General features: G+C 49.2%; 5 protein-coding genes across 5 annotated transcripts; 4 read left to right on the top strand and 1 right to left on the bottom strand.

The window, feature by feature from the left end:
• Positions 1-325: 325 nt before the first annotated feature.
• Positions 326-2,483, top strand: N7473_002516 (uncharacterized protein; the record flags this gene model as incomplete). Its single annotated transcript, XM_057148456.1, is given in 4 exon segments — positions 326-543; positions 617-781; positions 850-1,257; positions 1,269-2,483. The coding sequence occupies 4 exon segments, from the start codon at positions 460-462 to the stop codon at positions 2,481-2,483; spliced, it is 1,872 nt and encodes a 623-aa protein (XP_057012110.1). The 5' UTR covers positions 326-459.
• An 836-nt stretch (positions 2,484-3,319) lies between these two features.
• Positions 3,320-4,432, top strand: N7473_002515 (threonine aldolase family protein; the record flags this gene model as incomplete). The annotated part of the gene is made up of 1 exon (XM_057148455.1): positions 3,320-4,432. The coding sequence occupies one exon, from the start codon at positions 3,320-3,322 to the stop codon at positions 4,430-4,432; it is 1,113 nt and encodes a 370-aa protein (XP_057012109.1).
• A 333-nt stretch (positions 4,433-4,765) lies between these two features.
• Positions 4,766-6,949, top strand: N7473_002514 (Zn(II)2Cys6 transcription factor; the record flags this gene model as incomplete). The annotated part of the gene is made up of 5 exons (XM_057148454.1): positions 4,766-4,797; positions 4,848-5,431; positions 5,490-6,069; positions 6,126-6,471; positions 6,530-6,949. The coding sequence occupies 5 exons, from the start codon at positions 4,766-4,768 to the stop codon at positions 6,947-6,949; spliced, it is 1,962 nt and encodes a 653-aa protein (XP_057012108.1).
• Positions 6,950-7,052: 103 nt separating this feature from the next.
• Positions 7,053-8,359, bottom strand: N7473_002513 (uncharacterized protein; the record flags this gene model as incomplete). Its single annotated transcript, XM_057148453.1, has 5 exons — positions 7,053-7,380; positions 7,437-7,986; positions 8,042-8,078; positions 8,138-8,157; positions 8,218-8,359. The coding sequence occupies 5 exons, from the start codon at positions 8,357-8,359 to the stop codon at positions 7,053-7,055; spliced, it is 1,077 nt and encodes a 358-aa protein (XP_057012107.1).
• Positions 8,360-11,295: 2,936 nt separating this feature from the next.
• Positions 11,296-12,707, top strand: N7473_002512 (alkene reductase; the record flags this gene model as incomplete). Its single annotated transcript, XM_057148452.1, has 3 exons — positions 11,296-11,553; positions 11,688-12,323; positions 12,375-12,707. 3 exons carry the CDS (start codon positions 11,296-11,298, stop codon positions 12,705-12,707), a joined length of 1,227 nt encoding a protein of 408 aa, XP_057012106.1.
• Between the last annotated feature and the right edge of the window lie 193 nt (positions 12,708-12,900).

Raw genomic sequence — 12,900 nt, 5'->3', positions numbered from 1 at the left:
TGGGATATGTATACGCGTACTCCGTACAGAACGCCATGTATGTGGACCGACAAGCCCTTGATCTTCGCGTAGAGTATGTCTATGAAGAGCTTGAGTTGCTGTTAGTTTCTCTTGATAGTCTAGCCCCTTCGCAGAGTATCAATGATCAATAATAATCCATCATGGTCCCAGTCTGTCTTTTCAGGTACAAGGCTGCGTCATCAGGGCAATGCCAATGCTTGTCGCGACCCCCTAATTGGCCCCACTGGGGTCCAGATGTCCCTAAAATGTCCACCAACCACCAACCCCAAGTCCCCATCCTGCCGGCCGTCAACTCTCCGTCTCCCGCCTGCCGCAGACACCCCGGTTCTTCTCGCTGTGCGACCGGCACACCCGACACGATCTTTCGTAATCTATCTGGCCATTCCTCCTTTCCTTCATGGCCAATTCGGTTTAACTGCGTTCCTCGTTTGAAATACCATGCTTTGGCTCGGTCTATTGTTGTTGTGCCTGCAAAATGTCGTTGCCTGGCACTCCGACGATGATTTGATGTCCTTTGTGACCGTGAGTGGCTGGTGCTTCGTGTTTGTACCCAAAATTGGATGGTGGATCGTCTAACTTTCGTATTCTTGTCCAGCTTCCGGATGTGAGAGCCGTCAAATTCAACATCACCTACCAGGATCGCAGTCGTGTTGCGCCGGGCTACTGGTTTGTCTCGCCGTATTTACACATCTCACCGGATGAGCCGACCAGTCTGTACGAGCAGTATCAGGTCGGCCCGCATATTTATGATCAGGATGGGGTATGTTCTCTGTGAATAGTGTCACCATCACTCATTAAGACCCGACTAATTCAATTCTCTATTCATAGCAACTCATCTGGACTGGATCGCCCATGTTCGACAACCGCAATGTCTTCGATTTCAAGGTCATTCACAGCATCGGAAATGAACCACACATCTCCCTAATTCTGCAATACAACAACGACGGAAGCGAAAGAGGATTTGGTATGATTTTGGATAAGAATTACGAGGTCTTCAAAAAGGTTCCTTTGCGACAAGATCTCGGCGCTTTCGATATCCATGAGTTCAACGTCCTCAAGGATGGAAAGACCGCCCTGGTGACGGTCTACCTCAATGAGGAAATTTCTCTGGCGGAGTTCGGTCGTCCCGAGGAACAGACCTGGCTGGAGACAGGTGGCTTTGCGGAGATCGACCTGAACACTGCCGAGGTGAACTATGAATGGAGGTCATACAACCAAATCCCCCTCGCGGAGACCGTTCATTATAGTCAATACTCGGATGTGGAGGGTCCCCCGGTTGGGATTACGTGCATATCAACTCGGTCGATAAGAACGACAACGGAGATTACCTGATCTCGATGCGCTTCACCAATACGCTGTACCTGATTTCCGGCGTGGATGGTCATATCGTCTGGCGACTCAATGGGCAGCATAGTGGCGATTTCGACCAGGATTTCATCTTCTCCAAACAACACGACGCCAAGTTTCTGGAATCCTCGGGTACCCGCCATGTCATCTCGTTCCTGAACAATGCGTCCGACGAGGAATTCGCCGAAGAGCAGGTTTCCTCCGCTTTAATCATCGAGGTAGAATCGGGTACAGTTCCCATGACTGCTCGAGTGCTTCGCCGTTACAATCGCCCAGATGGCGATCTCACCCGACTTCGTGGTAACTCACAGGTGCTTCCGAACCAGAACATGTTTGTGTGCTGGAGCCAGGGTGGTTATATCTCAGAGTTCACGCCCGAGGGTGAGCCTCTCATGAGTGCTCGATTCACGTCCCCTCGCTACTCGAACTACCGTGCCTATAAGTTCGAGTTCACTGGTCGCCCTCACACTCCTCCCGACGTTGTCTCGTCCGTGATCGGTACCGACGAGTCGAATTTGGTCACCACCTTCTGGGTCAGCTGGAATGGTGCAACCGATATCGCCTACTGGAACTTCTATGCCCAGGCCTCACAGTTCGACAAGCCTGTCTTCGTCGGCAATGCTTTCAAAAGCGATTTCGAGACCATGTTCATCGCGAAGGGATACCTCGACTGGGTTAGTGTCGAGGCTGTCGACCGCGATGGGAATGCTTTCGGCATATCGAAGGTGCAGCGAACCAGCTTCCCTAACTGGCAGACCTCTGGATGGAACGGGTACTCTTCCAGTCCTCGGCCTAACAACCCGGCGACCATCTATCGGCAAGATAGTAGTATCACGCCGGACGATTGGACCAGTGACGAGGATCTTCTCCCTACCGCGGATGATACTGCGGATGCTCAACTTCGCAAGGCCACGTTGACCTTGATGAACACCTACGAGACCATTCGCAGTATTGGAGGTCTCTTCGCCCTCATCCTGCTCCTGGCCGTGATGTGCGGTATCATGGCGAGCTATTTGCTGATTCGTGGCTGGCGGGTCCGGCTGTACCAGCGTGTTCCCATGGAGGAAGGACTGCCCGAAGAAGAGGCTCATCTCCGATCGGACAGGATAGATTGATTCCCTTCCGGTAAAACACTTTCTCGACTTACTATCGATTATGCATGGGTTGCGGGAGTTTTATTGTACATTAGTGTTTTACACTGGTATGGCGTATTACTTTCTTTTCATTGGTATATAGCCTCCAATCTGTTCATGTTTACTGTCTCAGCTGATCAATACAGCATTTCAATTGGACCTGTTTGCATGTCACCGATTTGCTCCTGATTTCCAAATAGTTGTTTCCTGCCCATTGAGGTTGATAGACGTGCCCACACTTCTCCGAGACTAACCCCAGTGGACCTTGTCAAGCTGCCAGCTGCGGGGCATCCCTTTGATCAAGGGATCCATGCCCCTCGATGTTGCACTAAATACTGATTCTTCATTCCAGGTCTTCCGTGAGGATACAGCTGCAGGACTACACAGGAAGGTGTCAACGCAGCCGCCGGATTTCCGGTAATCCACCCGGTTTGATGATATGATTAGCCTTCATTGCAACTTGCACCTGTCTACCATGCGGGTTTGATCATCTGATCCGTCTTTGTTGGGTCGAAAAATGCACTTCCGGGTTCTGGCCCACCGATTACATGAGAATAACTTGATAAGGGTCGCAAGGGATTCCCGGATCGTGGTCCTCGGGAATAAACCGACCATTATTCCCGAGCATTTTATTCCCGAAGCACCTTCCTCTTTTTTTATTCCCGCCGATTCTATTTAGGTCTTTGGGTGACTCAAATCGCCACAGGGGACTTTTTTTTGGATTTCCAGCAAAAAACTGGTCGCATCTCTTTTCCACAGCCAAGCCCTACTCTTTAAACCCAATTCCATCCAAATCTGGGGGACAGTGACAGCACATCATGCCTTCTACCAGTCTATGCCAAGACGAGGCATGTCCTCCATACAGCCTTATGGACGATTATAGCGAGGGAGCTCACCCACAAATTCTGGAAGCTCTGCTTCGCACAAATTCAACACAACAAGTCTCCTACGGGAATGATGATTACTCCAACCAGGCTAGACAATTGATCCGCCAAAGGATTAATTGCACTGAAGATGAGGCAGATATTTTCTTCGTCCCTAGTGGAACATCTGCCAACCTCATTTCAATCGCTAGCTGTCTGCGTCCATATGAGGCCGTAATTACTCTGGATTCGGGCCACATTGCCTGCAAAGAAGCTGGTGCGATTGAAGCAACGGGACACAAACTCGTTCTTGTCCCTGCAGTCGATGGAAAGATGACGCCGACAAATCTCCGAAAAGCTATTCAGCAAAATCAATTCTTCCCGCACATGGCTAAGCCCAGGCTGCTGTATATTTCTAATGCCTCGGAGACTGGGACTGTCTACACAAAGCGCGAGATGAGCACTCTTTCCGCGCTGTGCAAAGAAATGAATCTTTTGCTTCTGGTAGACGGAGCCCGAATCGGGACTGCTTTGTGCTCGAAGAAGAACGATATGGCTCTGCGAGATATTTTTGAATTCGCCGATATCTTCTGGATTGGTGGAACCAAGGCCGGTGCGCTCATGGGTGAAGCCATCGTCGTGAAGAAGGCTCTCGCCGAAGGATTTGTCTTCCACCTCAAACAACACGGCGCTTTGCTGGCGAAGGGCCGTATCTTGGGTGTTCAGTTTATGGAGTTGTTCCGGGATGATCTCTTTTTCGCGCTGGCTACCCATGCCAATGCCATGTCTGAGAAGATCTCTGCCAACTTTGAGACTTTGGGGTATGAATTGGCCGCGGAGACGGAGACCAATCAAGTGTTTGTCATTCTTCCACAACGGTTGATTCGGACATTGCAGGAAAGATTCCGGTTTTATACTTGGGAGCATTTGGATGATGGCCGGGTTGTTGTGAGGATTGTCACTTCTTGGGCTACGGACGAGTTGCAGGTCGATAAGTTTAATGCAGCTGTGTTGCAGTGGACGGTTGCGAACAAGGACGTTAGCATTGATCAAGAGCGTTGCATATAGATACCTAAGCATACCTAATAGAAACTAATTCACATTCAATACTCATGTAATCCCCCACAAAACTACCTTTCTTCAAAGTATACTATAGTCCATGGAATGGTAGCCATGTCACATGATTTGATTGCACTGGCGGGAGTCGGCAATATCGACACCTGAATTCTTGGGGATCATCCCGATGCTTCTCTCCTTCCTGGTACACGCCCCTCACGGTGAAAACGCATTCAAAACAGGCCTTCGTCCCAAATAATCTTCTTAAGAATCTGGAAAACTCTCTGATGGACCCTGTGTGACAGCCAGATCATATATCGCCCACAATCGACTCTTAACCGCCCAATGAGGCTATCCATATCATGTGATGCCTGCCGGTATGTTGGCTGGAATTCATTCATTCAACGGCTTGTTCTGACCTTGACAGGCGAGCAAAAGTCAAGTGTGTTCATGAGGGAACACCTCCTTGTCGGCGATGCCTGAAGGCCAATACCAAGGACTGTGCTTTAACAGATCCTCGGGAATCAAGGACCACGAAAGGCAGCGGCGTAGTCAAATCGGCGCCCTCGCGAAAGCGAAAAGCCACTGCCAATTCATCACCTGCACCTGAAAGTGAGCATAGCAATATCCGAAGAAGGTCTCAAAATGTCAAAGATATTCCCGAGGATCCAATATCATCTTTGTCTGCGTCGACCGTCATCAGCGCGATCGAGACTTATCGGAAGAAATTCCCCATTGCGAACTTTTTGCATTACCCTTCACTGATCTCAGATGTTTCGTCAAGCTTCGAGTCAGTTGATTCTGTCTTCATTGCATCTCTTCTATCGCTTTGCGTTCGCTTCATGAGCAGCGATGGATTGGAAGACGAGGAGACCTATGCGGGGTACGCGCAGAAACATCTTCCACACCGGGTGATGGAAGCCCCTTCACTTTATCTCGCGCAGTCTTTGGTCATGATCTCCTTCTATGAATGGGGTACTGGCCGACCTTATCAGGCTTGGATGTATAGCGGTATGTGCGAGCATGAGGCATTTTCGGTTCCTGTTGGGGATGATTCTAACTTCTCTAGGAATGGCCACATATATGATCCAGTCACTTCTCAAAATGGCAGACGACAGTATGGAACACAGTCCACACGAATTCCATGCATCCCAAACACAGTACGAGCAGCTCGTTCGTACTTATTGGTGCTGCTTTGCGCAAGACTGTGAGCTGAGCTCAGGTGCTCGGCAACATTTCGCACTGTCGTTCTCTCAAATATCAGTCCCACTTCCTATCAGTGACCGAGATTTCACGTTCAACCAATTGCCTGACAGGAGGTTGATGCCAGTCGACATGAATAAGAAGTGCCCTCAGGCAAATAATCTGACAATTGAAAACGGCCTGACGATAGTCATCCGGGGATTCGATATCTTTGTCCGGATTCTTAGATTTGCCAACGAACACCGGCGCTCACTTGCTTCTTTTAGTTCGGACGAATCGCCCACTTCTGCCCTTCATAAAACGTGGCATCGGCTCAAGGCAGAATTAGACGAGTGGCGGTCACTTCAGGACAGGACTGTCAAATATCCTGATACTAGTGCGCAGGCTCATGTTGCTCTAGGGTATGGAGAGCTTTTTGCATACATTAATCTGCTCTATTTTATGAGGTATGTAGTAGAGACAATTATCTATACCTAGGGAGGGGGGCTGAACCCAAGCATAGCATTGTTTTTCTTCACCGTGATCGCTTCTTATCGAATCTCAAGCCCCACTCTGACGTTTTTCACGACATGACCGACGATGATCAATATCAGCCTGACACAATTCAACAGCTCTTTGAGGCTGCGCAACATATTAGCAGTATTTTATCGGCACTGGAAGCCTCCGAGGCCTCTGTGATGACCCCATACTCAGGATTCAGCGTCTTCGTTGCTGCGCACATCAACATGTACGGAACCCTCGTACCACAGCGATATCCAGGAGGGCTCGATAGAGCAGAGGACGAGAAAACACAAAACATGATGTATCTCGAACGATTGAGTACATTGTGGCCGGTTGGCAGAAGCTGGGTAAGAACTGACCTTACAATCCCCCTGTAACCACCCAGATTGTCTAATACTCCGACAGTGGCGAACTGTACAAGATGCGAACCGATTCTACGAAACAGTGAAGAGCACCCAAACACACCCAGAATCGGTTATGCACAGTCCAAGACGGTTTGCATTGGCAGGAACTTTGGATGAATATGGTGACATCCGATCGCGTCCAAATCGCGAGCTAGATACAACGAGAGCAATGACTGCCGAAGCTCGAGAATTACAAAACACGCATCAGGAACAAGGGCGCACAAGTTCATCCCCTGGCCACGAAGGCGATGTCGCTTTCTTTTCCAAAGAACAAAGTGCCACCGGAAGTCATCCTGATCTTGAAACAGACATGTTTCAGTGGCCATTCATCGACGCGTCTTGGTCTGTCGGGTTTGATGCTGGACTAGATGGACTGTGGCATCACTCTGGGTTGTTTGATCCCAACTCTGCTATGAGGTAGCCATTCACGCAATGAAAGTCCAATCACAAGAAAAATCGTTCAACATTAATTAAGCAAGGTTTGGTATCTTAGGGTACATTCTATATTACAAGCATCACTTTTGTCATCGACTATCGCCATCGGCACTTTCCACAGTCTGTGACACTGCAACCGTCTTTCTGATTCCATCATCATTATAAATGGAGTCGGACGCATCTGGAGTTCCAGCAAAGGAGATGAGATGACTTTGATCGTTCTGATCGCCGAAGTTGGGCGTCTTGCCGAAGCGGCTGGCGGACTGAGAGATGTTGCCGGACTTGCGTTCGCCCAGTTGAATATCCGAGCCCTGGTTATAGTATTTTTGTGACGAGTACTCTTTCCTGTAGTGTGAGATGAGGACGTTGAGAACGGGAAGACAGGCGCAGATCAATCCAACGCCACCCTCGGCATTGCTAGTGATCGGTTAGGGGTCGTGAAAAAGTACAGACAGGAAGGTGGAAGTACTTACCCAGACATAATGACACATATAAACAGGATGCTAGCATCCGGGGACGATCCGTCCTTGAGGACTAGAATCAACCGATAGACACTAAACCCAGTCGCAAGACCTCCAGCACTGAGAAGTCCAATGACGCGAAGCTTCCGACTGCGCGACATTTGAAGTGACCAGGTCAATGGCAGTGGTAGGATGAGGATGATGAGATCGCTAACAACACTGATGACCGAGTCGGCGATCAGGGCAGCAGCTTGGTCAAGACATGAGCCCTCTCCGTTCGGAAGCTCTCCCAGCCAGTATAGAGGAATGGGATAACACATGCGGATCTTGATAATGAGGGCGATGATGTAGTAGGTGCAGAGGCAGCCGAGTAGGATGTAGATGAACCACACCTTGCCGCGGTATGGCGCGAAGATGCGAGTGAGGATGGCTAGGAGGGCGATCTTGACGAAGAGGGCCATCGGGCAGTAGAGGATGGTGGCGATATAGCAGAACTTCCTGTATTGAATCTGGGTCTCGTGGCTCAACTGGTCGAAGTGGTAACCTCCGCCATGATTGCCGACTTGGATGGGTTAGCAACATGCCTCGAGTGATCCTGACGTTTAGGATGTACTCACCGACGATACCAATAGCGCAGTATCCCATGAACAACCCCTGTCAGATGATATTAGCAAGCTACCTTATCAAAGTCAATTAGTCAATGCAAGCCGTACCCAAGCCACAGCGCAAGCATCTAATATCGTATAACGTTAGCAAAAGTACCCTGCAAGACATTCTAGAACGCATAACTCACAATCCTCAACACCGAGGCTCTGCCTGAATCGCCATCGGGTATAGAAGCGCAAAGCCACGAAGATCGAGACGATCGGGATGCATAGAATTTGCGTCACCAGATTAACCGTGTGGTAGACATCGTGCGGTTGACTCGTACTCATCTTGAAGACAATGCCAAAGTCACACACAATGCTTGCAAAACAAAAGAAAACATCATTATCGGGGAGCCGTTGGACATAAAAAGAATATGACGGCGGTCGAGCCTCGGCGATCCCACACGATCCCACGGTTCCTTGGGGAGTTCGCGACTAAGAGAAATGCAAATCTGCGACCAAAGGTGTTTAGTGGTGGAGAAGGAACACTATTGACCATCCACTCAATAGTCCAGAACTGCAGACGGGGCTCCAGTCTTCATTTTTCGCCATCAATGATTGCTGGATCTACCGATGGACTTTGGCCATGCTCGGAAGTCGGAGTCAATTACGCGGCGGCTCCCGACACCATGGCCGGGAACATGGTAAGTTTGAGTTTCCGTGGCGGCTCGAAAGTCTGGATCTGGAGACGGGAGAAACGGGGCCATTAGATATTCTTCGAGTTCCTCTATCTTGACATCTCTTTCTCAGCGCATTTCAACTCATCTTAATTGATGACTGAGTTCTCAATTTTTGCTTGGTCTATCGCTCAACTGATGACTGAAAAAGCGGATTTTGAAAATCTGTCGGACTTCCCAGCCTGTGGAACCCCACTGTACCACAAACTACTCCATTAGCTACACTCCACCCACTCTATACGGACAAGTGAAGTGGATTACTATCTCGTATCGAACCTCACAGCGTAGCCGCGGAAGATGGAAGAAACTATATCTGTGCCCTCCATGATATTGCGGCCCACCCACCGCTTCCGCTTATGGGTGCGCCCTAAATCCCCGTCACCCCTAAATCCCCGTCACATTTTTACCATTCGATTTCAACTCCCTTTCCCAACCACCCAATATGCCTAAATACTCCAATTTTGACGAGGATCGCCTGCAGAAGGCCTGTAAAGCCGTTCTACACCAAAAAAAGCCGAATATCGCTAAAACTGCGCGTGAATTTAGCGTGTCTCGAACTACCCTTGCCGATCGCGTCAAGAAGGCCCGATCGCCCTTTTCTACCACTGAATCGCGCAAGAATGCGCTTACATCACATCAGGAGAAGGCTTTGACTGCTTGGATAGTCAAAATGTGCGATTGGAACCTACCGCCTACTGCAAAGCTTATAGAAGCGTGGGCAAATCAGGCCCTTACGCGCGCTGATGCGGGTCGGCAGCCGGTTGGCAAGAATTGGGCATACTACTTTATATCACGCCTTCCAAAGCGCCTATCCCTCGCTCCAGTGAAGCAGAATCTAAAGGAATCAAAGCGCATTCAAGCCGAAGATGCAGGGGCTCTCTCTTTCTGGTATGATCAGCTTGCAACCCTGCTAAAGGATATCCCTGCAAGGCTAGTCTATAACTTCGATGAGTGTGGTTTCCAACCTGGCCAGGGCCAGTCTCGTAAGGTTATTAATGGTAGATTGCACTGCCCTGACCTTGCTGAAGCTGAGCGAGGCGAAACTATCACTGCACTCGAATGTATTGCTGCTGACGGCTGGCAAATGGATCCGCTATTTATCTTTAAAAGCGGCGGGGTCTTTATGGAGAGCTGGTTCCATAATAGTGAGGATTTACCTCTAAACACACTTACTGCTACCTCACCGAATGGCTGGATTTCTGATGAAATTGCTTCTGAATGGCTATATCATTTTATTTCAGCTACTGCTACACCCGACCGTCTAAAAAAGGGTGAAAAGCGCTTCCTACTCTTTGATGGCCACGGAGCACATCTTACCCTCGAATTCCTTGAGATATGCGAGTTAGCTGATATTATACCATTCGGCTTTATACCTCATTCAACACATCTCTGTCAGCCACTTGATGGTAAGCCATTTTTGAGCTATAAGCAGCAATTTCGGCTTATGAATAATGAGCTATCTTTCTGGGGTGGTCAGCCATGTGGTAAACCGGATTTTCTACGGGTAATTGGGCCTGTACGAGCGAAGGCATTTAACCAACGAATTATTCGGCAATCCTTCAAAGATCGTGGTATTTGGCCAGTCAACGGCCAAAATATAGTGGATAAACTAGCTAGCCAGCTAGAATTTACTCCTCTTCACGCACCTGATCTTCGCGCTCATGGAGAACCCCGAACTCCATCACCGGAGCCTACAAATTTACTATCATCAAGCGTGGAGAATACCCCTCCGAAGTCAATTGAAGCGCTAGAGAAGAATCAGAAGAAGATATCAAAGAAGGTGGCTACCTTTGACCCGAAGGTTCAGCGAGATATTGCAATGCTTCACAATCACCACAGGATAATCTACGAGCGGCTTATGATGGCGGAAGCGACTGTTTCGCGAATTAGGGCCGCTCAGGAGCCCTTGAGGCGCCCAATTACCAAGCGCCAGGTTAAACCGCTTAGCCAAACTGGTATACTAAGCGTTCGCGATGCGAATCGGTCAATCAAGACTAGAAAGGAGAAAGAGGCTGCTGCGGAGGAGAGGAAGCTTGCGAAGCAGTATAAGCAGGCTACTGGTTTGGATATGCCAAAGAGGCCCCAGGAGGATATTGATAGGTCTACCGAATCGGCTAGAGTAGCCCTGGAGCGAGGAGATCTTTTTTATTTAGGCTAGTTATCTAATTTGATGGTTTTTTTAGACGCATGGTAAAAATGTGACGGGGATTTAGGGGTGACGGGGATTTAGGGCGCACCCATAAGCGGAAGCGGTGGGTGGGCCGCAATATCATGGAGGGCACAGATAATTCCCACGCCGAGATAGCACCGTCGTTTTATGAAGCGGCACAAGTGGACTATCACTAGAAACCCTAACTCCTCCTAACCGAACTGACGGGTTTGACAGCCCGTCCTAAGCCTTGGTTAACATGGGAAAAAAATGCAAAAAGGGGGCCCTGCGGCCTTCCATTGTTTTTGTTCTCCGTATATTGACGATATTCCCCTTTTTTCATCCCTATTGTTATTACTACTCCTCCACATAAGCATAGCCCAGACAAAGCCATAGCGATGACTATCCACTATCTCAGCCCCGAGGATTCGGCTCTTTTCCGGCCCCTGACCATTGCCGGTGGAAACATTACCCTCCGCCACCGAATCATCCATGCGCCTTTGACCCGTAACCGGGGAGTGCCGAAAAACCCTATCAGTACTGCAGAGAATCCTAATCGTATTTGGATTCCTGGTGATCTTGTGATCAACTACTATTCTCAACGTGCCAGTGAGGGCGGCTTGATCATCTCGGAGGGTATTCCTCCTTCTCTCGAGGTAAATAGTGCAAAAGTTGTGTATATCATACACGAGTCCCCACCACATATACCCCCCTGATTTTGTCAGTTAAAGGGGTTAAGCCTCGTCTATTTCGGTTCCAGTATTCTAAACGTTTGATGTGATTATTACAGAGCAATGGAATGCCGGGCGTGCCCGGTATTTTCACTCAGGAGCAAGCCAGTGGCTGGAAGAAGGTTGTTGAGGCTGTCCACGCCAAGGGAGGTTTCATCTATTGTCAACTCTGGCACGCCGGCCGTGCTACGATCCCCCAGATGACTGGCTCCCTTGCTGTGTGCCCATCAGCCAGTGTGTGGGACTCACCCACGGAGTGCTATTCGCACCCGCCCGTGGGCTCCACCGAGCAGGTCCCGTACGCGAATCACCCGCCAATTGAACTATCCGTGGCGCATATCAAGCGAACGATCCAGGACTATTGTGCCGCTGCAAAGACCGCTATGGAAATTGGCTTCGATGGTGTGGAGATTCACGGGGGCAATGGCTATCTTCCTGAGCAATTCCTTAGCTCCAATGTTAACAAGCGCACTGACGAATACGGCGGTACTCCTGAGAAGCGCTGCCAGTTTGTCTTCGAGCTGATGGATGAAGTTGCGAAGACTATTGGCGAGGAGAATCTTGCTATTCGTCTCTCACCGTTTGGTCTGTTCAATCAGGCTCGCGGTGAGCAGCGTGTTGAGACTTGGACTTATCTTTGCGAAGGCTTGAAGAAGGCCCACCCGAGCCTTTCATATGTCAGCTTCATTGAGCCGGTATGATTTTGATCCTTTGTGGCAATTATTGGCTCGCGCTAACAGAACTAGCGTTATGAGCAAATCTTCAGCTATGAGGAGAAAGATGCTTTCCTCAAGAGCTGGGGCCTGCTCGATGTCTCCCTAGATAAGTTCCGGCAAATCTTCGGCTCAACTCCCTTCTTCTCTGCTGGCGGCTGGGATGATAAGAACTCTTGGGGCGTGGTCGAGTCTGGAAAATACGATGCCCTCCTCTATGGTCGGTACTTTATCAGCAACCCTGACCTGGTCGACAGACTGAAGAAGGGTCTCCCCCTTGCCCCGTACGATCGTACTCGTTTCTATGGGCCCTTTGAGGATAACGCCTTCCACTACACTGATTATCCCACTGCGGATAAAGAATGATATGATAGACTCAGACATGACCTGATGATAGATAGATGTGCTTCAATAAATACCATTTCTTGACCTATGAAATGAATAATGTCAAATCTGCTTGATCCAAAAGATGGCATACAAGATATGCCTGCGTTGAATTTGTCTGTTCCATGACGGAGAAAACAGAAGTATGATCGATGCTTATTGCTATATCATCAGT

The sequence above is a fragment of the Penicillium subrubescens genome, assembly GCF_028828155.1.
Source record: "Penicillium subrubescens strain IBT 31985 chromosome Unknown utg000002l_segment0_segment0, whole genome shotgun sequence".
Taxonomy (NCBI): Eukaryota; Fungi; Ascomycota; class Eurotiomycetes; order Eurotiales; family Aspergillaceae; genus Penicillium; species Penicillium subrubescens.
Note: the sequence above shows the minus strand (reverse complement) of the source record. Positions and strands in the feature narration are given on the sequence as shown.